The 26,981-nt window shown below is 36.6% G+C and overlaps 1 protein-coding gene across 3 annotated transcripts in view; it reads right to left on the bottom strand.

The window, feature by feature from the left end:
• SAMSN1 (SAM domain, SH3 domain and nuclear localization signals 1) overlaps positions 1-26,981 on the bottom strand; it is a 140,141-nt gene that overhangs the window by 73,178 nt on the left and 39,982 nt on the right. For all 3 annotated transcript variants that reach the window (XM_019839502.3, XM_019839503.3, XM_019839504.3), the window contains 2 exons: positions 12,074-12,200; positions 10,293-10,645 (listed from right to left, as the gene is read on the bottom strand). In XM_019839502.3, the coding sequence (XP_019695061.3) occupies positions 10,293-10,645; positions 12,074-12,200 (480 nt within the window). The remainder of the gene's footprint in view (positions 1-10,292; positions 10,646-12,073; positions 12,201-26,981) is intronic.

Here is a 26,981-nt window from a genome sequence, read left to right as displayed (position 1 = left end):
GACTGTGAGGTTCATAGTGCCTGTTTCTGCCCAACAGTTTATCCTCCCTAATGTAAATATTCCGAAACAATGTAAATATTCCAAAAACAAATTTGTTCAGTGAATGAGTAAATGACTTCTTGAACTTCATTCATTTTCTGCCCTGGCTGAAAATCCCTTTTTACGAATGAGATGTGGGCTTCAGTTTGGGTTGGGCTTAAGATGAGCTGCAATAAGGCCATATTTCTAATCCAATTATTTATCAGCATAGTTATATTTAATAGCTAGGAACCATGAGACCTTACACTGATCACAAAGATCTTACACTGAATGTTCATATGGGTTCTTAGAGTGAATTCAACAGTTGCTTTACAACTTCCTAGGAAGGAGAGAGAGCATCAATTTCTTGCTTTCATTTTTCATTCTCTTCTTTAAAAAAGGTGAGTTATGCCTGAGAGTTATAGTCTGACTGTGAAATAAATATCATAAAATGCATATGTGATATGGCTATGATAAATACAGGAAAGGAGCCTTGAAAGGCTAAAATAATTTTACATAAGGAACATGCTGCTAATACAGTGATAATTTGAGGAGTCCAGAAAGCGCAGTGGTCAGCCCAGCACATACCACAGCCCCACCTTCTTTTTGTCTGCATGCTTCAGAGAATCACAAGCATGAAGATACTAGAGGAACCCCAGGAAGCTAAAAGCAGAGCCTCACCCTACACATACTGTGTATATTTGAGCTAGGCAGTTCTGGCTTTCTTATCCCCAGGGAGAAAATCGGGCAAACTGTGTAAAAAAAATCTTAAAAATAAGTGAAAACTAGTAATGTACATTTAATACAACATTGTCTCATATGATATGATGTTGCAGGGAATTATTGATGGTGAGATGCTAATGCAAAGTACGTGTCTTAGTCATCTTTGTGGCCCCACAACCCAGCACAATACCAGATGTCTTAGACGTTATGTTGTGTTCATTGAGTGAAGGATAATTATAAATGCAGAATTGTAAATTATAATTAAATAGTAATAATTTCCACTAAAAATAGTAGCCTTTCTTCATTAAGTTCCAACTGGGTATCAGGTACAGTTAAACACTTTATGGGCAATTCACAAAGAAATCTTCGTTATGTCTATTTAATAGATAAGAAACTGAAACTCAGAGAAATCAACTGGCTTAGTCACACAGTAGGCTTTGAGGATACGATTTGAAGACAAAGCTTATTTGGCTCCAACATTCATGGAATTTCTACTCTGTATCCTTCCCCTTTACAGGCATATTTATTTCCCTTTCTGCTGAAAAATAAAAACTACTTAAAGACAACTTAGTTGTAGGAAAAGTCTGGACTGAGACTTAGGAGGATGATGTTTAGTATCTGCCATCGTCTGCTGTGGAACCTCAGGTAATTCACTTAATCTTTCTTGTGCCTCAATGTCTCCATGTGTAAAATGGCAATAAAGTTTTGCCTAATTCATAGAGCGAGTATAAGATAAAATATGGGAAAAGTTATATTGTACCTTGAAGGCTGAGACTCTATTTATTAAGCTATTAAGCCCCTACCTTGAATTGACACTTTCACATGGATCATTTCATTTTTATACTGCAAGGTAGGAACTAATGTCTTCGTTTTTACAAATGACACAGGTAAGTTGCTAGCCTGGTCTCAAATGCTACAAAGCCATGATCTTTGCAGTAAACTTTTGATTCTTATAGATTTGAGCTTAAAATCCAGCTCTGCCACCTACTATTACATTGCACAAATTATTTAACCTCTTTGTGCTTCAGATTTTTATCATAAACATGGGGGTAATAACACCACCTTACTGAATCATGACACCAAGATAGCCTGTATAAAAGCTCCTGAAACACGTTCAAGTGCTAAGTCAACGGAAGCCATGATCATCATTATACTGACATGTCTGCATGGTCAGAACAAGATCTCAAGGCACACAGTACTCAAGGTGGCACTTAGTGCGTGTGTGTGCGTGTATGTGGTGGGTGATGGTGACTAAAGAGGATGTCTCACTCCAACCCGGCACTCTTTAACCCGCATAGCCCCTGCTTTTCTCCTCCTCTCTACAATCTTACTTAATCACCCACCCATTTTTCAAAGCAGAATTCAGTCCTCTGAAATTATATTCAAAAGGATATTTAGAAGCTGTTCTTTGTGAGTGGCAGAAGCCTTCTTGGCTTCTGAGAATGGAAATGTAGACATTTTGGTCCATGAAGATTTCATGGCTATATCCCAAGGGAAGTCAATATTCATATACACAGTTGCTGGTTCAGAACATGAGGGAGAAAGGAAGTAGCAGGGACAGAGGAAGCACAGTTGGACAGGAAAAATAAAAAACCAAAAACCAAAACCCAAACCTAAAATAACTTATGTAAAAGAAAAAAAATGGTAGAAATAAGGTCAGTAGTGGTCATCTGAAGAGTGAGAAAAGAGCTGCTTTTAAAAAGCTGAGAGACGGGCACCTGGGTGGCTCAGTCTGTTAAGTGTCCTACTCTTGGTTTTGGCTCAGTCATGATCTCACAGTTCATGAGTTCAAGCCCCACATTGGACTCTGCTGACATTCAGAACCTGCTTGGGATCCTCTCTCTCCCCCTCTCTTTGCCCTTCCCCTGCTCTCTCTCTCTCTCTCTCTCTCTCTCTCTCTCTTTAAAAATAAATACTTAAAAACTGAGAACAAACTGAGGGTTGATGGGGGGGTGGGAGGGTGGGTAGGGTGGGTGATAGGTATTGAGGAGGGCACCTTTTGGGATGAGCACTGGGTGTTGTATGGAAACCAATTTGACAATAAATTTCATATATTGAAAAAAAATAAAAATAAATAAATAAAGTAAAAAAAAATTAAACACCTGAGAGAAAATCTACTCACTAATCTTTCTGTATATAGAATTCATCATCCTCGGTGTGTCCTCATAGTCCCAAACATTGAACATAAAATTAAATAAGACCTTAAAAATAATTGTTAGTCCTCCCTCATTCTAAAGATGAGGGATTAAGCAAAGATGGAGATTAAGCAATCTGACTTACAGTGATTCTATTAAGTGACAGAGTTGAACTCACATGTGACTCTCCTGGCTTCAACCTGTGCTCCTTTGATGTGTAACATGGCCTCCAACACACCATGCTACACACTCAGAGTATGACTTCGGTCTTTAGCTTGCTTAGCAAAAGTTTAAGTACTTCTTTCTCTTCCACAAAAGAAAATCTACCAACATTTAGAGTGCTTTCCAAGGCTCATTATATTATATACAATGTTCTAATAGTCAGGCTTTACTCTCAAAGGTTGATGTCCAGATTTAGTGATTTCTTTGTTCTTTTGAACCATGCAAAATAATCAGGCTCTAATTAAGAATGTTATTTAGGGGTGCCTGGGTGGCTCAGTTGGTTAAGCATCTGACTCTCGATTGTGGCTCAGGTCATGATCTCACAGTTGATGGGATCAAGCCCCCCAGTGAGTTCTGCACTGACAGCATGAAGTCTGCTCGGGATACTCTCTCTCTCTCTCTCTCTCTCTCTCTCTCTCTCAGCCCCTCCCTCTCCTCTCTGTTTCAAAATAAATGAGTAAACTTAAAAAAAAAAGAAAAGAAGGACATTTAGGTCTCCCAAGGCCAGTGAGTATCATTGGATCCTCTCTTCAGATTGATGCTCTTTGTCCTCCTTCCATTTGAAGATCCAGTGAAACAAATTTCAACTTTCTTGTGGAAACCAAAATGTAGTTATAATTGACCATCGTGGATCCCCTTCCATTATCACAAGAGCCATTTCAAACGACAAATATTTTATGATGACTTTAAAAAGATTTTCTTGTGAGGAGTACGAATCAACTTTCTCCCTAATTTGATGCATTTGATAAACAAGCACACAGTGAAAACAAAAACAAAAACAAAAACCAAGAGAAAAGTGGGGGAAAATCTTAGGGTGATACATGAAGGAGAAGGATTCTTTGCTTCTGTAACAGTTTTAGAACTAGATCACATGTCTCTTATTCTCACTGATATGCATGAGGTTTGTGTAACTGGGAAAAGCCATACACCAACCCAAATAATTAGGCTGGTTTTCATTCTACCTTGTTCTGCCTCAAAAGTCTAACTTAGTGATATCGCTGGTTACCCTGGACTTGTAGAATACTACTTCACACAGAGCAATTACATTTTCTCATTTAATATTTTTTTGTTATACACAATTTTATTAGAAAAGACATTCAAAAATTTTATACACACTTACAACTTACTTCCCTCAAACTCAACCTAAAACATTTCCATTAACCTGATACCTTGTACTGTTACAATGTCTCATGATTTGTTTCTTCTATAATCTCTTTTTTTATTAATGGAAAATTTGTTTACATGTCTCACAAGTTCTTTTCCTGGATTGTTTTATATACAATTACTGCAGTGTGTTTTCCATCCTAGTGTATTTTCACACCAAGGATTGTGTGATTCTGTTCCTTTTTAACTTTTCCTTTTAACCCATAAACTCTCATTATAAATATGAAATAGTAGATTGGCTACCCCACATACACACTTCTAAGCTCATACATTCATAGCCTCATGAGGCACTTAACGAGAATTTGCTAACGAGTGAATGAATCGATGAATGAAGGAAAAAACAAATCAATAAGCTGTTACAGCATCTCCTAGTTTTCACATTCTTCTCTTGGGTAAATGTTAATTCTCCTGCCACCAAACATCATATTGGCTACAGTTAAAAATTTGTCATGTAAAATATTTGTCATTAACTAATTTATTCTTGTTTATTTAGGCTTTTAAAATTATTTTTAGAATCTCAATGCTCAGGTTCATCAATTTCAGTGCAGAGTATAGTAAATATAGATATCTTTTGGTATTTTGGTATCACATTTTTCTATTTTTCCTTTTGATTTTCTCAGTACAGATTATTTACTTTGCCTTCCCTTTCAAAATTGTCCAAATCTACTCATTGAATCATATTCTCTTTCCAGACTACTGTAATTCCAATGTCAGCAGATAAAAGTTAAACGGTTTTTGTTGTCACAGTTGAACACAGGGGCATGAAACTATGAGAAATTATGCATAGATGGTTCATAGCCTGCCTCCCTCTGGGTGGATTCGTGAGCAGTCTTCTTTGCCTGCGTTATTCAGTGGGACCACAGAGACTTTTTGGTAGGAGTCTCACATCACTAACGGACAAAGAAAATAATAGAATCTCTGAAATTAATGCTGCCTTTTTCCCCCCTAAACCGTGTGTTTCCTTTCTTTTTACTGGTCGTCTCAATCTTCATTCCTTTCCATATCCATATTTTTTTCTTCAAAGTGTACACCATGGATTCTTACTTATCCATCAACACTTCTAAACTTCCATACTATTCATCAAATAGGTAGAGAAGAAAGGAAGGACTAAACGGGGAAACAGTATAAATAAAGCTAGGAAGATGGAGAAAAATCAGTCTTTGGCAAAAGGGTGGTATCACCTTGTTGATAGCAGAGTATGTGTGTGAAAGAGATTTGTGGGGTTCTAGTTAAGGCAGATTAGGTGAATGAGTTTGCATTTAATCCTGTAGGTGTTGAGAAGATATTTAAAGGTTTGCGAGGGGTGCAGTAACATTAGATTTGAGCTTTAGAATCGTTAATCAGGTAGTCAAGTAAATTCATCTGGTAGATTACACTGGTAGTGACGTGTCATTTTGACTGAAGGAAGTAGACTCTGGTCAGAGAGACTGGGAGAGATTGCCAAGGCTGAGAAAAGAGAAATTAGACACGCAAAAATAGCATATACTGGTCACTTTTCTCTCACAGATCAGTTTTCTTGGTCAGTATAAAAACTCTTATACCAACTTAGCAGTGGGTCTGTGGGTCCCAAGATCATTCCCCCTTGTCAATAATGAGAGCATACATTACTTCCCATTTGAACGATTAATTGTAAGACATGTTGTTCCTTTACTTCTCGGCGAGCATCAGCAGACATCCTGTTCCTCTCGCTGAAACGGTTCCATAAAGAAATTTTCCATTATCCACACTTTCTGTTCTGGCACAGTTTTGACGGGTTCTCATAGGACTCCAAGAAGACCTCAGATCTCTACTTTTCTCGTCTTCTTCTTATGTGCCTTAAGATGCTTTAAGTAGAACTCTGTTTATTTTCTCACCCTGAGATTCTGTATATAAACGTTACTCATTTTTCTTCGATTTTTATGCAATTCTCACTATTATTTTTCGATCCACACTGCACTTGAATGATCCTGTGCTCTGAGTCTCTGTTCTGTTCCTTCAGGCCTTTACTTTCCTCCTTCCTGAAAGAGCTTTTGCTATTATCACTTTTTAAATATATCATTCTATTTTTATAAAATAGTTTGGAATATCAAGGGAGAAATGCATATCTGCTCCCCCTTTTCATGTCAAGATTACTTCCATTTCTTAATATTATAAAAATAATTTATCTCTCTTATAAATCTGAAAAATTATCCCAGATTTTGAAAAATACGTTTGCTATTATCATGACATCGTATTCAAGGAAGGCCTCACCTCCTCTGCAACACACAAATTTTCTTTCTTTCTTGCTCTTCTTCCCGACCAATTCTCTGACTCACTTCCCTCTTTTGTTAAGATTTTTCAAGCTCTTAGCATGCAGAGCTACGCTGTAAGTACCCTTCAATCACTCTTCTTGTAAATTGATTGTAAACACTTGGCTTCAAATATTATTTTTGGCTACCTTCACTATTACCTTTCTTAAAGCCATCTGAAACCCCCTCTCTACACCACTCATCTCGGATATGAAAAAAAGAGCTCTGCATCCTTAAGTAGTTTTTCTCTTCACACTTTTCTTGTGGAGTATACACTTTCATAAATCTGGCGTTACCCTTCTCAGTTTATATCAATTCCATAATCACATATCTTTCCCCACGCCCCAGATCCCACAGACCTTGCAAACAACTAAACTGTGCGTTAAATATCTGTGTATGTCTCGTTCCTCTCCTGTTGACTACTGTGAAAAGCCCTTCACAAATAATACATTTCCCTGTCTGGCTTCAGTTTGTTTATGGCATCTCAAGTGAATAAAATGTTGCTTCTTTCCAAGTCTAGCACAAGCCTCTAGATTCTTTGGTTTGGGTATAAATATTATCGGCTATCAACTGAGTCTTGGCACCATTTTCTTTAATCTCCCCCAACAGCCTTGCATGATAGACATCAATAATCTTGGTTTACAAATGGGTGTTTTCAGCACACACAAATTCACTCAGAAGAAAGGGGATGAGCAGAGTTGGAAAGCAATGCACAGAACTGGAATTAGTGGGTTAAAGAGGGTAGAGAATTTGCCTAAGCTCACTCTGCAGGCGATGTCAGAACCGGTGTTAAACCCAGTTCTATCAGAACCAACTTTGAGAGTATGAGCCCGCAGGGCTTAGTCGAGAATCAGACTAGGGTGAATAAAAACTTTCTGCAAGACAAGTCAGTTTCAGGCCACCTGAAAACTCTGCTTTGATAATGGCATCAAAGGAATCTACTATTGCTGAAATATTTGAAGTTAAGGGGAAACTAGAGTCTTTGTGGATTGGTTTATTTCCCTTGAAATGTGGGGGTTTGGCTCAGCTCCAGCATGTCTGTATATGTTGGTACATATTTTTTTTTAATATGGTCATACTTTTACCCTTTAAAATTGCAAAAATGTCACCTCTAACTACTTGTCATTGATGGTAAGTAACACTCATTTCAGAAGCAAAACTTTTCCCTCAACACTATTTGCCTTCTGTACTTTCTATAGAATGAAAGTTAAAGTATAACCCAAGTAATAACCCTGCAATTACTACAGAAAAAAATACCAGCTATGCTAAAATGAAACTGGGTATTTTTTCGTTGGTATTATTATAGAATATATTGTAGAATATAAAAATAATAATTTGCACTCATCCAACTCCTTTCATTCTATGTCTCAAATCCCTGAGTGTAAGTGGTCTCATTAAGTTTACCAAACCAATTTAACTCTAACATGTTCTTGAACCCTTTCTCCAAATCCAGAGAGGTTTTCCTGTCACAAATGCTGAATGTTATCATCTGAAATTGTGTGTATTCTGTAGATATGTTTGACCTTCTGCAGATAAGACTCGTTTACTTAATCATTTAGGTATGAACTATAATAGACAAAACTACCAAAAAGAAAAGAAAAATGCTACTACGTATATATACTTAGATCTATACGCACATTCACAAACACATACGCATGATAACTGAGTTTATATAGATTGGATTAATATGAGAATAGTTAAAAGAATAAGGATAAATGTTCCATGTAGATCTATGGAAATAAAGTCTGTTGGTTTCTAAAACTCCATTTATTTAGTGAGGAAATGCTACTCAAGTATTTATTGAGTTCCCATAATACTCTAGGGATTAGAGACCATACAAAGACAAGTATTTATAGGAAATAAACAGATGCCCAACTAATTCTACCATAGAGTAGTACTCAGTAAGGTCCATGAAGACAGGGGCAGTGTATGTATCATTTGGCTCTGTATTCCCTAGTGTCTAATATTGTGAACTGATACAAGTGATGCCAATATGTGTTTTAAAAATATATAATGAAAGAAAAATGCCTTTAAGTTCCCTAAAAGTTCAAAGGAAGAAGCAATTATTTTTATCTGGCACGACCCAGGTAGCATTTCTAAAGGACAAAGTAATCGGAGGGATAGGGTAATGGTTAACGGCAAGAATAGCACGCTAGGCAGAGGCTGATACGTAAACACAAAGATAAAGAGGCAGGAAAGAGCGAGACAGTCATTAGGAAGAAGCAGATCATTCAGTTTGGCAGTCCAGCACAAGTTTTCCATAAGGAAGCTTTAGATCAAGTTGAGAAGTTAGACTGAGGTCAGACTGCTAAAATCCAGAAACGCCAAGTTAAGGAATCCAGATGTTATTCTTGAAAGAAGCTCTGAATATTTGAATTTAGATTTTTATACACCAGCTTTGCTACTTGCCGAGTAGTCCTTATTCTTGATCCTGATTCTAAAGCTGTCAGGGGGAGTCTTCAGAAGTAGATCCTAATTATATTATCAGCTGCTCTCCGAGAAAGTGCTCCGGGAGGAAGCTTGCAAAGCCCAGAAGCCCCACAGCAGAAGATGAAGAGTAAGGAATGGGGAGAGACATTCCTAAAAATAATTGATGTTGGACAGTTTTATCAGTTCTGAGTCTGCTATTAGACACCTGTAATATTTAATGTGGTACTTTGAACACAGATTACTTTAGCACTAGTCTGCAAAGACCTAACTTAATACACAAATCTTAGAAGAGGAAAAAGACTCCAAGCCTCTTCAGAGAGCACTAATGCACCATGAAATACAGCCTCTAATGAGAGACTGATTCTTAAAGCCGAGTGGTGTAGAGTAGGGTTCCTGCATTCACAAAGTTGTTCCATTCACTCCCTACAAGCTCAAATGACCATGAACTGTAGAGAAATAAAAGTATATAACACGTGCCTTTAGTAACTTATAACCAAGGTGAAAAAAAATTGCTCTTAAGTGCTAGAATATTTGTACTATTTAATTTCAGTTTCCTAATTACCTCATGAATTTAATATTACTACTTCCATTTTACAGTTGATACAATTAAGATGAACATGTTTTAATATTTTGCCTAAGCTAAACAAATAGAAGAGCTTGGATCCAAACCCAAATTTCTGTAACTCCAGAGTCCACACTCTTTCTTTTGTACCATATAGCCTTAGGGCCTAGTTCAGTAGATGGGAAACACTATTATTAGCTAAAAGCAGGATCCTCAGTGTATGATTGATCTTGGTTCCACTTTTGTTGGCTCTGTGACACTGTACCTATTGCTATCTTTTTGTGTCTCATTTGTCTCAATTATAAAATGGGGGAATTAGCATTAAAATAACATTCCCTACCTTACAGGATTGTTGTGAGATTTAAATAAAAGAATGAAGGGCTTAGGGGAATGGCAGGCACATAGAAAATCCTCATTTAAATTAGCTATTATTTGTCACAGAAACTTCATGACCACAGCAGTGATTTAGACAATTCAATCCACACCTTCTTGAGCTGAATCAACATCCAAAGTTTTCTTTCAACTAAAAAAAATTATCTCAAAAATATCGTGCAGTAGTTTATTTGAACACAAGGAATATATATACACACTATAGTAACGTGATAGCAAAAGTCACAAGAGCTGCAATGCTTTCTGGAAAGACAACTCTAGTTTTGGTAACTTTTCCTGACACTGATACAGTTGACTGATTAGCACTTTTATTATCTGTTTCTTTCTTGCTGGTACAAACATCGAGATGAGACAGTGCATTTCCTCAGTTTACAAACTTACCCAAGAATGTGGGAGATCCATATCTGTACAAGAAGACTTAAATTGTGGGTGGTGAGTGCAGCGCAAACAGTCGTTCCAGGGTCCAACTTGGGCAATTTGAAAATCAACACATGTCCAGAGAGGGGTTTCTGGAAAAAGCTTCCAGCTGTTCCACATCTGAACTTCACCTTCATTGTGTGATAACATTTCTGCCATATTGCCTCCAGTGGAAATGCTGGATCTAACCAGTGATGCAGAAATAGAATCCAATCTCCTCTCCATTTCTTCCTTTCCCCTTGTGCTAACATTACTAATTTTCTTTTCTTGGGATTTGGTTAATTTCATACAGGAAATTAAAGTTTCATCTTCATCTTCTGAATTACAAAGAAAAATCAGTTAAGAATATAATATGGATTTTATACTTCCTTTGATATAGTAGAAATGAATGAACATCACAGGGCAAACCAGGAATTCATTTACCTTCACAAAATAATTTAAATTGCAATTCTTTACAGAGTAATCCTTTGTATAGTAAATGATTTGTTTTGTAAGAACAGATTGACCTAAAAGATTTTGAAGCTGTATATAACGATTATATATAGTCGGCTACACTGACTGAAAGCCACATGCAAATAGTATACTAAAAGATATTTTAGAAAAATTACAAACTAAAAAATTCCCCATATCATAGAAACATGGTATGGTCTGCTTGCATTCTTTTTTTAATGTTTATTTATTTATTTTGAGAGAGAGCGAGGGGAGGGTCAGAGGCAGAGAAGGATAGAGAGAATCCCAAGCAGACTCTGTGCTGTCAGTGTGGAGTCCAACATGGGGCTTGATTGCACAAACCATGAGATCATGACCTGAGCCAAAATCAGTGATTGGATGCTTAACCAACTGAGCCACCCAGGTGTCCTAGTGTGCTTGTATTCTTAAGTTTTTTTTTTTTATTTTTGGAAATAATGTGTATAGAGAGCATCATAAGAAAGTAAATGAATTATTCCCTGTACGTAAATAAAAAATGAAATCTCAGTGGACATGGGCTGAAATACCACTGGTATTCTAATTTTTTTCTGATATCAGTCTATAAATAGATTTATGCATAAAGTGTTTCTCATAGTGAAATACTTTGGAAAAGGAAGAACAAGACTGAGAGAACAAAAAGAAAGTATATCTTTAATACTACTTTAATACTATGGAGTTGATTAGTGAGACCTATATTATTACATGTGGTGAAGGGTCTGATGAAATTTCTAGGAATATATAAAACAATTACAGAAAATAGAAATACATGTGACCCATGTATGGAAATTATACCATATCACAGAATCTCTTTCAGTCAAATGCTCTACCCCTGAGCTATACCCCCTCACAGAATCTCCTTCAGTTCAAATGTTTCATTGATGTAAACCAAAGATTATGATTAATAGCATGTAATTGTGAATAAATAAATGAACTTCAAAGTTGCATGTCATGACATGCCATTTTGCTGCACTCACATAAAAATTGAAAAATACTGTTTCCTGTGGCCAAAGAATGGGAATAATGAACAATTAGGACCCTTATTATCTCGTTCTCCCACGCTATCCCCGAGTCTTGTCTTGAAGGGAAGGAGATATGGTATATAAAACAAAATTCAGGAATAGGGTAAGGATATCTGTTTCACAAATAAATTTCTAATTTAAAAACCCTGAAGATTTAATGGTTATTTTTAAGACCTTATCAAAATGGCCTTCATTTTATATATGCTACTCAAATTCTTTCTCAAAGAATTTTTGGCAGCTTTTTGACTTCTTACTTACCGAGGTTTATTAATGTGGGTTTTATCTCATTCAGACTCGGCACCCTGGCTTTCTTGGTCCAAACCAGTTTCTGTAGTCTCTTTAACGTCCCCATTGATTCCGCTGGGTCACCGCCTGATCTTACAGCCTAGCACAAACACAGCTCAAGGTAGGGACAAATTATTCTTCACAAAAGATTAAATTTAAAATGTGTCGAGATCATAAATATGAGAAAATTAATAATGTGACCTCAAAACCTGTAGCCTGAGACAATTTTAAGCAATAACTTGAAAGCAGACAATTTTTTGGTTTCAAACTTGTAAAATATATTACAACCAGCCAGTCATACTAAAGTAGGGCATTTTTTTAACCTTCTTTTTTAACTTCAAAATGCAACAAAATGGATCGAATCTGGTGCCATCTATGTGCTTGTGCTCAGCGTGAAATAGTGGAAAGACGCAAGGTCTTTGCAGGATAACAAAGAAGGAATAAGAGGTTTAAAGTTGCTACTTGCAAGTTGTTGGAACAGACTGATGGTATGCACAAAAAAACAAAAACAGAATTTAAATTTTCCTCATTTTTCTTCATTTTTTCTTTTGGAAATTTCTGGTAAACCAGCATTTTATTTCAAGCATGAATGTTTTCAAATAATATACTTTTCTTTGAATATTGCTTCTTGCATTTTAGATACACACTGAGGAAAAAAAGGACAGCCATATTGTTCTATACTGTAGTATGTAAGTGTCACTGGTTTATTACAGCAAAAAATATGGATAAAAAAATTAGTAACGCTTATGACTCAAAATTGCTTCGGAAGGTACAGAAACGCTTCCCACGAATTTAATGTTGGCAAATTTGTATTTATACTGCTTTTACTTATTATATTTAGGATAACCTACTCTTAACAATTTCACAATATTTTGGAAGCTGATATTTTATATGTTAAATTTAATACTAATTGGTAAAATAGTTGTATTCTGTGATGTTAATTAGATATGAAGTATTACATAGAGGAATACTTCTTTCTCATCGAGAAATCGCTGGACTCAGAAATATTTCTCTCTGCTTTTGCCTATCCTTTCCATTGAACGGCTGATAAATGACATCTAAACAGATACTGCAGTTCGCAAAAGGTGAATGACTTTGCTCCCTCATTAATGTTTGAATGAGAAATATTTATAATAGTGCTTTCCCATTCTTTGAGAGAAACTATAAGCTCAAAGAAATGTTTGCAAGAAAAGGCTCTCTGGCATCCAAGCATTTCCAGTCATTAGATTCAGCACTTGTTCTTGGTCTTTAAGAATGACTTTGAGCAGCCAATATAAACTTGATGCTCTGTCTCTGCATAATGGCACCTAAGTAGGAAATGTGACGTTTTGTCAGAGCAAGCTATACCTGTTTGTGTTAAATATATGGGGAAATATTGAAATCATTTTAATCTTTCAGAGAGGCCTGGGATGAGATTTTCTTGATATGCAGAATCTTCCCTCTCTTCCAAAGGTCATGCTCAGCTCAACACAATTTCTATTGCTGTTTACTTTTGTATCATTTTCTCCTGTGTTCCTCTTCAGTATTTTCTGAGTTACTCAGTTTTACAGGCCCTGTAACTCAAGAAGAGTCATTTTCTAATCTTTAGGCTCTTCCAGAAATAATAAGCTGACATTGCACAACCACTGAACACAATTTTCTTTGTTGTACTTCTTTTCTTATAGCAACCTCTTCCTATTCCAGCCAATGCTTAATTGCTCCACTGAAACACTGGCATCAAAAATGGCCTTTTCCCTCCCCCTTCTTTGTGAAAATGACTTTCACTTGATATGGGGAAAGGTGTTACATACCAGGGTAACTGAATTCCATATTAATGATTTGCCCCTAGGAGGAAGAGAAGCATTTGTATAGTGTCTAAATTCATATAAGTGAGATCTCATGGCCCAGAGGTGTTAAAACAAACTGACCTCTCATTATTTTGTTCAAACTGTGTTATAGCCTTTTTAAAGCAGAGTCTTGTTAACTTTCGTATCTTTAATCACTCATGGAGCTTTGAGTTAATAGAGATCAGTCTATTGCATTTTATTCATTTTTCAATTACATATGTCTAGTAGAGTACATGGCCTGATAAATGTTTGCTAAATGTAAATACACTTTTGAGTTCATACATATGTGTTTTATCTACCAAATGGATTATCCACAGTACATTTTTTACACTAGACTGGCTACTTTCTAACAGCAAACTACTTCCAAAAAGCTTTCTCTTGCTATTAGGTAGTACATACCTGAGTGATGAAACTTAGAATAAAAATTATGATAAGAGATATAGAATCATTAAGATTATCTATTAAAAAGAAATCCTTTAGAATATTTTCAAAATTGTTATTCACTGTAGTCTCCTAATCTATTACTTATAAATTTGTGCTATTTTGATTAAAATTACAATAATGTGCCTTTTATTTTATTTTTAAAATGTTTATTTATTTTTGAGACAGAGAGAGACAGAGTGTGAGCAGGGGAGGGGCAGAAAGAGAGGGAGACACAGAATCTGAAGCAGGCTCCAGGCTCTGAGCTGTCAGCACAGAGCCCAATGCGGGGCTTGAACTCACGAACCATGAGATCGTGACCTGAGCCAAAGTTGAATGCTTAACCGACTGAGCCACCCAGGCACCCCATAATGTGCCTTTTAATTCCTAGATGTTTTCTAAGAAGACTGACTTTTAAATTGAACTTACCATTCAACCAATCAGCGAAAGTTTATTGAGCATCTACGATATGCCAACATTATCATGCATTCTGGGGATGTGGCATTGAGTACGTGAAATGAGACCCCTGCTTTCATACAGTCTATGTTCTAGAGAGAAATGACATACCATAAACAAATAAACAAGTACATAAACAAGAAAATGTGCCATAGGCTCTGCTAAGAACAGCATGACTGAGTGTAGATGGGAGGACGGTTACTAATTTACATTGGTTGATGGAGGATGTTCACTAAAACTGAGGCCTGAACCTCAGTTCAGATGTGAAGATTTGGAGACAGTTTTGAGCTCCACGGATAGTCAGGGAGGACATTTCCAGGACTATGATTTAAATAACAGAGAAGGGTCAGCTAGGCAAAGAGCAGAGGGAAGAGAATTCCTGTGAGGATAAGACATGTGCAGGGGTTCTACAGCTGAAATTCCGGGAAGAATTCTTAGCATTTGCCCCAAGGAAGAGAAAGGAGGGAAAGAGGGTCATAAGATGAGCCAGAGACTTAATGAGGGGCTCTCAGGGAGGCCTTTGTAGAAGAGTTGAAGAGCATGTATTTTGTTCTAATCAGGCAAGTGACACATTTGGTTTACATTTTTATTCGTCTTCCCTCTTTACTGATCCCTCTTTGTGATCATCTTACTTTTTAAAGGACTTTTCCCAAAAGCATTCCAATATGCTCTGATCTGATCCATCGTTAATTTACCATATTTTATTTACCACCCTTTCTGCCCCCTTTCCCATGCATACTTCTCAGAAAAGTCAACTATGTTTACTTCCCCTAATTCCTTTCATTTCTCATCCCTTCAAATCACATCATGTACTCAGCAATCAGCTTGTGTTTCTGATATTCCATTTAGATTGCCTTTGTTTTCCAATGAACCATTCCCAAACTCCATTACTGCTTGGTATCCAGCAATACTGACCGTGACGACCTTCAAGAAACACTTTCTTTTCTTGGTTTCTGGGACACCATGTTCTCTGTTTTTCCTTTCACCAAATTTTTTGGCCATTCTTTCTCTAACCCCTTGACATGCTGACAATTCCTTTCTCTCAAAACTAAATGCTTAAATCCTTTACAACTAGCTCTGGGCCCTTGTCTTATATCACCATCATTCATCATTCGTTACACACACACACACACACACACACACACAATTAATGCCACTTAAATGCTGATGATTCCCAATTTATTTCTTCAGAGCTTCCTTCAGAGCTTCAGACTCACATACTCAACCGTCTATCTAAAATGATTTATAAGCCCTATCAAGACTGACCTCTAGCCCCCAAACATGATTCTCATCTGGTATTCTTCCACTCAGTGAATGCCATCTTCCTCCACCGTATTGCACATTCCGTAAATAAGATTATCACCTTTCCCACTTACTCTCCTTTGTCGACTTATATTTATTTCATTACTAACTTTGGTCTGTTCCATTACTGAGTTTGGTCTGTTCTTTGAATGTATCTTGAATCTGTTTCTTTTTCACCATCTCCATTGTTACCACCCAACTGCAAATCTCTAATTGTTTTTTTTTTTCTTTTGCCTTCCTCCAGTTGATGCCCAATAAAATGTTAGAGTTCTCCTTGAAAGATATAAATCTGATGATATTACCATTTTGCTTAAATTACTCCAAATTTCCTGGTGTTCTTTAAATACAATCCAAAATACTTGACTCGGTCTGTATGACCTGTGTTTCCAGGCTCCCTTCACACTCAACAAGGTAAATATATTTAGGTTCCCAATCTCCAGAGCTCTTTTCTCTCAGTGTTTTTATGTATGCTGCTCCCTCTGCCTGGAATGCTTATTCTATTTCTCCTGGATTAGTTAATTCCTACTCACCCCAGAAACTTCATACTAAATGCCATTTTTTCAGAGAGATCTTTCCTGACTCCCAAGCCCAAATTAGGTCCCCATTCTTTTACCTTCTTGGCTTTCACCACAGTTTCAGATTTATATTTTTGTCATCATGGTTAAATGTCTTTCCTCCTGATAGACTCTAAACTGAAGGAAGAAGACAGGAGCCATAACCTTCCATATAGGTACCATGCAGTATCCTTAATACCTATAACACTGTTAATAGTTGGTACTCTCTATGAATTAGTTGAAGTAATGATATGAAATGAATGAATGAATAAACGGATGAAGACTTGATTTGGTAAAATATATTTCTTTAAAATGTAATGATGCAAAGAACAGCATTGGAAGTTGAAAATGAGAAGAGATAAGAAAATTAGTGTATTTAGTTTACTTTTAAATTTTCTCCAATAAAATGATAATTATATGTGAATATAAATTAAATATTTCCCATATGTATGTTTTGCTATGTATATTCTGTATCTTTCATATATAAGTATGTATATACTTTAATTAATTTTGTTCATATTTCTTAAATAATGTAAAAATTTGGTTAGAAGTGTTAGATTAAATACACCTCATTCTGAGACTTTGCTTGACTATTAGGATGATAGAATAATTTTTAGAAAATAGCATCAATGAATTATTGAACTGGATTAGTCTTACAACCATATTTTATGAACTAGGATGGAACTTATTGGACATCTAGTCTACCAGCATTTTAAAAAATGAGAAAAACCAGAGAAGCTAAGTGGCTTATCCAGAGAAAGATAATTCATTAATAATAGAGCTAGGAAGAGAATCAAATATTGTGACTTTTAATCCAATGTCCTTTCTCACAAGATTTTTAGAAGCTAACATAATTACTAGTTATCTAGGATTGAAAGCCAAATTAAGACCAACCAAACCCAAGGTTTTGATTTATAAATTAAATATGACTCTTCAATGGAGGATAAGTATCAGGTGGACACTCTTAGATTTATAGGCCTATTCTTTTTTATATATATACCTCCTGTTTCATGTGTATATAAATACATCATTATTATTTTTATCTTATTTATATATTATATATTTATATACAGATATAAATATGTAAATGTATTAAACACCTCAAACACACACACACACACACACACACACACACACATCTTATTTAACATACATATTTCACTACAGGAGAATTTAATTGTTTTTTCCAGTAGGATCCCTTCTTTTACACAGAAGAAATTTAGGCTTATGGAAACTAAATAAATCCAGACCACCTGTCTGAATTGAAAAGGAAGCTGGAAAGTAACGATAGACTTTGCATGAAGTAAAATAATTTCCCTTTGTTCTTTTTTTGTTTTTGTTCTTCTGATTTAAAAAAAGAATTGTTCCTCTCTCATGACCTTTTTAACAAGTATTCAAATAGAAAAAGTCTGATCACTTGACGTCTATTTCATATAATTTCTTCAACATGGGAAACAGAGATCTTTTAAAATTAATTATCTTGGCTTATTTTAAAGGAAGGCTGTAGTGAATATTGAAATGAAACCTCAGATAGTTTCATATATTTTGCTTTGACAATTGTTCTCAGCGCCCTAGTCTTCTGACTCTTCACTTCACTTAGTTACCAAAGATTTGCCAATTTCAGGGTTTTAGAAATGATTTTTCAATGGTCACAATACACTATTAAGTAAAAAGTCAGTACGTACATTTGCACAGAAAGTATAAACACCACTCTAAGTGGCTTTCTTTTCCTTCTTTAAATAGTTTGCATTTCCCAATTTTTCTACAATAAAGACATATTACTCCTATAATTGAGAGAAATTCTATATTTTAAAAAACATATTTAGAATGCAGGTTTTTTTTGTTTTTGTTTTTGTTTTTAATGTTCTGAGACAGAGACAGAGCGCAAGAGGGGGAGGGGCAGAGAGAGAGGGAGACACAGAATCTGAAGCAGGCTCCAGGATCTGAGCTGTCAGCACAGAGCCTGATGCGGGGCTCAAACTCACAAACTGTGAGATCATGACCTGAGCCGAAGCTGGACGCTCAACCGGCTGAACCACCCAGGTACCCCTAGAATACAGGTTTTATAATCAAATCTATTTCTGCCAAGCAGAACATAAGTACCCAGTGTTTTTACTGTGAATTTATTTCTAGCCACTTGAAAAAAAAGATACCTAGGGACTGGGTAAAAATGAGGAAAGTTATCTTCATGGTAAAAACAAAAGGAATTGGTTTTAAATGGTGAGATTATTAAAACCTCGAAGCTATATGTGCATTCACTTCTATATAAAAGTGACTACTGTCTATTTACGACTTAAAACATACTCTAAAAAGATAATTTGTAAGGTCACAGTGATCAATTAACACTTTGTAACTCAATGCACAGTAATAAAACCAAGAATTATAAACTAGAATCAATCAATGCAAACATATAAAAATAAACAAGTCTCTTTTCAGAGGATTATTTTACTGCTTTCTTGGAACTACAACTAACTAAAATGACAATTTGAGAATATTTCATCTGGGGGCGCCTGGGTGGCTCAGTCGGTTAAGCGTCCTACTTCAGCTCAGGTCATGATCTCACTGTTCGTGAGTTCGAGCCCTGCGTCAAGCTCTGTGCTGACAGCTCAGAGCCTGGAGCCTGTTTCTGATTCTGTGTCTCCCTCTCTCTCTGACCCTTCCCCGTTCATGCTCTGTCTCTGTCTCAAAAATAAATAAACGTTAAAAAAAAATTAAAAAAAAAAAGAAAATATTTCATCTGTATAAATGAAATATTGATTGAAAAAATAATTGGTGGAAAAATTGCCATGTTGATGCGAGGTATTCTTATGTAATTATAATTACAAAATTTATTATTTTTTTAATAATAGAAATTAAGATAAATGCTGGAACAATACTTAGAATGAGGTCAAGCACAATTTTAAAAAAGGCAGTTGAATGCATATTCAATTGAATGAATTAGGGAAATAGAATACACTCTCCTAGAAGAATTATAAAATATTTATTCATTCAACACACATTTATTAAGCATATAATCTTTGGGAGATTCAGGTATTTGTCTGTCATTGCTTAGTATGAGTGATTTTAAAAATCAGTAGTCTGTTTCTGTGCCTGTCCCCTCCAAGAAAAGGGTGAGCTCTTTGGGGTTCCAGAGTTATTTTGCACATCTCAAACCTGGTCTCTAATATGCTCAATAAATAGATGTGAGCTGAACAGCTGGCTAAAAATATATCTGGAAGAAAAGGTTAATGTGTGTCATGTGAGAAGTACAAATAAAATGTGATGGTTACTCACAGGAGAGAAAGATTGCATAAGGTAAAGTGGGGAAGGGAACTGCACCTGCCTGGAGAATTAACAGGCATTTGAACAGCTAAGCGGTGTAATTCCGCAAGTCTAACAAAGCCCTTTATGTAACAGTCTTATCCCACTATATAAATACAAATCACGTCCTCAAGTTCTAATACATGTTTCTGGCTCCTTCTGCTTCGTCTCAGGCAGGTTTTGGTGTTCACAATTCTGGTCTTGGAATAATGTGCCACATGGGCTCTATTCTCCACAGCACAAGGAAGTTACAGCTCCATGGTCATCTCTCCTACTTCTGTCTGGGAGCCAAGACTGCTCTTTGCTCCTTTACCCACAGGTTGGGGTCAGTCTTTTAATGTGAAGACATTGAGGCTACCCGGGGGCTGCCTGGATTACATCAAGTCAGAGATTACTTTCCACGTAATGGCGTCTGCTCTGAAATTTCAAAGAAGTTTCTAGAACTATTCATAGGAATATTTCTCTTTAGGTACATTCTTTGACTGACCCCCAAAAATGTACACAGTAGGAAATATAAGTGCCAGTATACAAATTAGTTAATTTTTATTAAACATCTACTAGATTCCTAGCATACAAGGAGCTATGAATATAGGAAATTACATAGAAAAAAATACAACCCTGGTATCGAGGAGTTATAATCTCTACAAGAAATAAACAAAAATGTCAGGGAAACCCTGACTTGATAGAATCAGCCTTGGTCTGCAGATAAGCTGATGTGGGAAACAAAGGCAAAAGAAAATTAAATTTCCTTACAACTTACAGCCCATTGACAAATCCTTGAGACAGTCAGAGTGATGTTCCTCTAGGAACTCAGCTGCCTTGATGAGGACATTTTGCTAAGGGCAAGAGGCAATCTTAGCTTAACATTAGCCTGACCGCCCCAGAGTCCTGTAAGTCTACTTTAACATATAAAAATTATTGGGGAAACTTCCTTTATCTCTACCCCCCAAATCTATGCTAGCAATCATCCTCCAAGCATATGGCACACTGACATATATCTGAAGGGTCTCATGACAGAGTTTTTACTAAACAGTAATAAATGACCTTTTCCTAACAATAGCTATCCTCCTAAAGGTCCTGGAAAGCTTGCTTCCAAAATTCCTTAGAGAATTGGGCTATCCCTAACCCTCTCCCAACTTAAAAATATATAATCAGTCACCCGTCATAACCCCAGGGCTGCTCTTACTGCCCACGGGTCCTGTCCCCATGCTTTGATAAAACCACTTTTTTGCACTGAAGATGTCTCAAGAATTCTTTCTTGGCTGTTGGCTCTGAACCCCAACATTTCCACATCAAAGTGACTGTTTTGCTGTGATGTCCTGCTTCGTGACTAGCCATGTGAACTTGAACAAGCCACTTCACTTCTCTGTGCTTCTATAAAATGAGGATTTGGATCACAGGAATTCATTGTTCTTGTAATAAGTTTAGGGACATTAAACTAGATAAGTATCTTCTTTTGTTACTTTACATAAACTCTTAGACCTGAGAAGAATATCAAGGAAAAAGTAGGAATGAGCTACTATTGATCACAGATTATTAGAACTTAAAAAGATCTTTGTGTTCATCTTGTCCAATACCTTACTTTCAAAAGGAGGAAACTGAGGCACAGAAATGTGAAATTAATAGCCTAAGAGCATCGGGGTAGCTCCAGATCTCTTGATCGGGTTCTCTTGATTCTGTTTCTGATTAAGTTATTTCATAGTCCTCCCAAATGCATAGCTTCGTTTTCATCTAGGAAGTCCTTTTTGTATTCATGATTATTCGGGTTTCTTTTTTTCCTACGGCTGTTTGATAATTAACTAGTTATTAAAAACTTAGAAGGCATGAGAACCAGCAAGTACATTAGTTTTTTCAGGAAATAGAAGTAATATTTAAACAGTACTTTTTCATCACTTCTTCCTACCTAGAATAGCTATCATCCCTTAGGCAAAAAAAAAAAAAAAAAAAAGTACTGTCGAGAAGAAAACTATTCTAGAACCTTAGATGTTAACATCTTAATTATCTTTGGGAAGAGCGTGCTGTGAAAGGAGATGCCTTGAAATTATCATGTTCATCCCTACATCAAGAAACATGATTTATTGAAAGTAGCTATTTGCCACAGAATCTGCAAGTTATATTACATTTTAGGAAATAATAATCAAATAAATCTGTATCATTTAGCTTGCAGTGTTCCCAAAAGCAAGTCTGGAAAAAAAATTGTAAAGAGGGCTTACAGTGTATTCAGTTCCATAACACTATGGGACTTGCTGACGTACATGAGTGTCCTGGAAATTTTCCATACCCTTTAAAACATGTCCATTTCCTGAACTTGTGTTTAGCAATGGCCAACAAGGAGAGGACGGTGGTTAATATGATCTGAGGATTTTAATACAAGAGAGAGTTGGCACACAAAGATACACTTTTGAACACTACAAAATTTTCTTTATCTCAGGAAAAATTCCTAAATTTGGGGGAATTTTTTTTTTACAATAAAGACTCATCTTTCTTTAAAGGTACCGCTTTATGCTTAAGTCAGAAAGCTTTTCAATAAGAACAAGTCTTTTTTATATTCTCTAAAAACACTTCCATGTGGCAAATGTAATAAAGAACTGTAGAAAACAATTCTCATTGCATTAAAATTACAGGGAAACAGAAAAAATAGTATGATTTGGGGAGAAGTTTTCTACTATTTCTTTGGCAGTAGGCTTTACATGTCTTTTAAAAAAATATTTTTTAATCTTTATTTATTTTTGAGAGTATGCATGTATGAGTGGGAGAGGAGCAGAGAGAGAGGGAGATACAGAATCTGAAGCAGGCTGAGCTGCCAGCACAGAGCCTGACATGGGGCTCAAACTCATGAACCAACTGAGCCACCCAGATGCCTGGGTTTTACATGTCTTTGCTAACGAAAGAGACTCCACCATTAAAAGTTACCCGCTTTAGCATTAGAAAAACAAGATTGATGTTAACATTCTTTAACAAAAGTAAGTAAATAAAACTGCACAAAGGTGTAAAATAGTGAGGAAAGGATCCATATTCTCAATTATAATAATCAAGTCATCAAAATACATTGATTAATATTTCATCAAATACATACATATAAAGGTGAATATATGTGTGCCGGTGTTATATATATATATATATATATATATATGTATATATATATATATATATATATATATTACATATAGAGTGGATTCACTTACTATCCTTCATTTTCTCTAGTCCCAACACATGATCCATACCCAGAAGTTGGTAGAAAGAGTTAGAACCAAGAAAATGGCTTATGAAGCAATCTAAACCTTAATCCCCTAACGCCCTTCACTATCAGGTATACAATAGGCATCCTTGTTGAATATCTGATAGAGTGTGAAATCAAACCACATATATATTTGGAGCTGAGTAATACCTGGAATCGTAGCACAGGATATTTTAGGTTTAGTACTTGTCCATGTAATCTCCTTACTGTAGACATCTACTTGAAAAACCCATGTACCTGGTATTAAGCTAGGGGCATTGGATGGAGTTTGTAATAGAATAGAAGGGAATTTCAAATTTTATTTGAGGGTAGGGCCTTCAGTAGGATTAAGAGGAGTTTAGGGAGAGGATGCAAATGTTCACTGAACATCTGGGGATAATATATGTATGCTGTTTCATTTAATATTTTTAACAGCCATAAGAAGTTTTTCTCATCACCATTGGACACATAAGGAAACTGAGACACGGAGAATTTAAACAAGTCCAAAGTCAAAAGTTATAACTCATGTAAAGGTAAAGCAAGTTTGGTTACTATAAGGTCCAAAGCTAAGCAGAAGTCCCACAAATCCTACCTAGCCAAGGACTGAGAAGCAAGTAGAAATACAAAATAGCTCAAGGGACTGAAGCTCATACTGAATGCCTGCATTTTATTTTGCCATTGGGCGTAGCATGTGGATTTTAGAGGATTAGGCCAACATTTTCAGGTTTGTGTTACATTTTAATGATGTCAACTAGTGCTTGGTGTTTGGCCCAGTATAAGTTACTAGAATGTGCTCATGAGACATTTTTTGTATTGTATTATAACTCTTTTAAAAATGAGAATTGTGCTAAGGAATACCCAAATAACTCCTATCGACCTTTTAAAGTGGTCAAGATGGGGAAATATCTGTATATATTTAAGTTAGTTCATTCATAAAATTTATTTGTTAGAACCAGGCATTTATTTTCCTTGTATAAACTAAAAGTTGAAATGGCAACTGCTTAACCTCTTTTCCTTGTTTTATGAGGGAATAAATAGATGATAGATAGATGATATTAGATAGGTAGATAGATAGATGATAGATAGATGATAGACAGATGGATAGAGAATGACTTCGGATACTAAAATAAGAAAATCTACTCTGATTTTAATTTCATTTCACCAGAGACAAAGATATGGGTTTCACACTAATATTCAATATTCCTTTAACACCAACTGAAGCCACTCTTTCAAATCTTCTATTAAAAAAAGAGGTTTCATTTTTCTTCTATAACAAATAGAGCTCTACATTCTTTCTATCTACAAAATGAGTTATAATATTGCTCTTGGGATATTGGGAAACTCCTCCATCTATAACGTTGTAATATTATTAGGTAGCTCTGGTGGTTTTAAAATATGTTCCTAAATTGTTCTATATTGCTGTCTTCAAAAGGTGGGTCGTAATGCCCCTATCCTTAGTATAAGCTGGATTTAATAACTTGTCTATAGTAAATAGAATAAGGTGGAAGTGATGGTGTATGACTTCTGAGACTAAGTCTTAAAAGACATTATGGTACCCGTCTTACCCTGTGCCTTGGATCACTCATTCTGTGAGAAGCCAAGTGCCACACTATGATATACTCAAGCAGCCATATGGAAGGGTCAACAAGATGAGGGGCTAATTCCTCCAAACAGCTATTAGCAAGGAGTACAAACCCTTGGCTACAGTAGGGAGAAGGAGTTTGAAAATAGACCCTTCATCCACAGGTAGCTTTTAGATGACATTTTGATTTCAACCTCATATGAGACCCTGAGCTAGAATTGCCAGCTATCCCCAAACTCCCAACTCTGAAACTATGAGACAATACACGTTCGTTGTTTTAAACGCCTAACTTTGGGAGTAATTTGCTATTTAGCTATAGATAACCAAGACAGTAGCAAAGTTATATAATGGATAAGAAAGTGCTTGAAAATAAGATCAATGCATAACATAATTTGTTCATTTTTATATTACATCATACATAAAAACTACTTTTTGGTTGACACTGCAAGTGCTATTTAAACAATCTGTTGGGGCGCCTGGGTGGCTCAGTCGGTTAAGCGCCCGACTTCGGCTCAGGTCATGATCTCACAGTTCGTGAGTTCGAGCCCCGCGTCGCGCTCTGTGCTGACAGCTCGGAGCCCGGAGCCTGTTTCAGATTCTGCGTCTCCCTCTCTCTCTGCCCCTCCCCAACTTGAGCTCTGTGTCTCTCTCTCTTTCAAAAATAAATTAACGTTAAAAAACAAATTATTAAACAATCTGTCATTCTGGCCTCTCTTTTTCCTGCCTTACCGTTTGTTCACAATCTTTGTTTAGAACGACTCCAAATCTTGTCTGATGGAAGCCAAGGAGGGACCTACCTCTCCTGCTTATTCACAGATCATGGCATAACCTTAAGGTTCTTCCCCAGCCACCTGGTGTCCAGTGGCCTCGGTTAAGTGCACCAAAAAGCAGTCCCACTTTGATCCAACCTCTGTATTTTTCCAACAGCGGTGTGCTGCACCGGAAACAGTTTTAAGTCTGTACGTTGCCAATGGGTTGCATGCAGCCAAGAGGTTTTTGTTGTTGTCGCTGCTGTTACTAATCCAGTTTTCCTCTTAAAGACTAAATGACTAACTCTCAACTCTAGATACTGATTACACTGCACGAGAATTGGAGGAGGCTAGTTTAGATGGCACAACCAGAGCCGAGTCTAGCCACCATCTAACCCTGTGGGCAAGGTTTGGAGCAAGCAAGCTTCCGCAGTAGCAAAAGTGGCAATTTCACAAACAAAATGTATTCATGAGGAACACGTCCCGCTTTGAGGGACAGAAAACCCAATCACAGCAGCTTAAACAAGTGTAAGGCTTATGTTTCCCCACAAGAAGTTCAAATATAGGCAACCCAATGCTGATGCAGTAACTCAGGAATGTCGCTGATGAATCAGGCTCCATGGCTGTGCCCCACCATCCTTAACATGTGCCTTTGGCCTTATGGCTGAAACACAGCTGTTAACTCAGCAGATACCATGTCCAGCTTCCAGCAGGGAGACGGGCAAAGGGCAAAGCTTTCTTCTCATGAGGCTTTGCTTTCCTCCCCACCCCGAAAAGAACCCCGTCACCCACTCCACCACCAGGCATTTCTAGCTATAATTCACTGATCAGAATTGGATCCCATGACCACCGTAGCTACAGGGGGAGCTGAGAATTCAAATACCTAGCCTTGCAGTCTCCATCAAAAAAGAAATCGGTTGAAATGGGTGTGAAGTGATGTAAGCCTTAGAAGAGAACCTAACACACCCATACATATGCAGGCATACTTTTAAAAATGAATTCACTCAGCAACACTTTTTCCACTGAAGGAGCTTAGGGAGAAAATGTTTTGGTGCAGTCCTGGGTGGGGGTGCTTGACAGTGCTTAATATCACCAGCACTGAAAGTAATAAATGTTATCCCTCTTTTCTATCATGAATATGAATGACGCTCTGAAGGCTGAAAGCAACCTCAGAATTTACGTGAGAAATGAGGCATGAAACATTTTTGAAAATACATTAGCCCAAAGTCTGTATTACTGCATAGTTTATACCCTTTTCAATATGCTACAAAAGGTCTGAGCCATCAACTGAATGCTGCCAGAAAAGAACAAGGATACAAGAGCAAGGATACAAAAATAAATGCTGGGAGTCAAGTTACCCCAAGATGTTCTTTATGGTTGGGGTAATGATCGCGGTTACCAGGCAGTCTGCTGTGCTTCAAACTCTCCGCATCAGCGCTTGTCCTGCCAGCTGGGTTCTCCAGCAGGTTTATCCC

This window comes from Felis catus, chromosome C2 (assembly GCF_018350175.1).
Source record: "Felis catus isolate Fca126 chromosome C2, F.catus_Fca126_mat1.0, whole genome shotgun sequence".
In the NCBI taxonomy this organism is placed as follows: Eukaryota; Metazoa; Chordata; class Mammalia; order Carnivora; family Felidae; genus Felis; species Felis catus.
The sequence above is the reverse complement of the archived record's forward strand: the minus strand, read 5'-3'. Positions and strand labels throughout refer to the sequence as shown.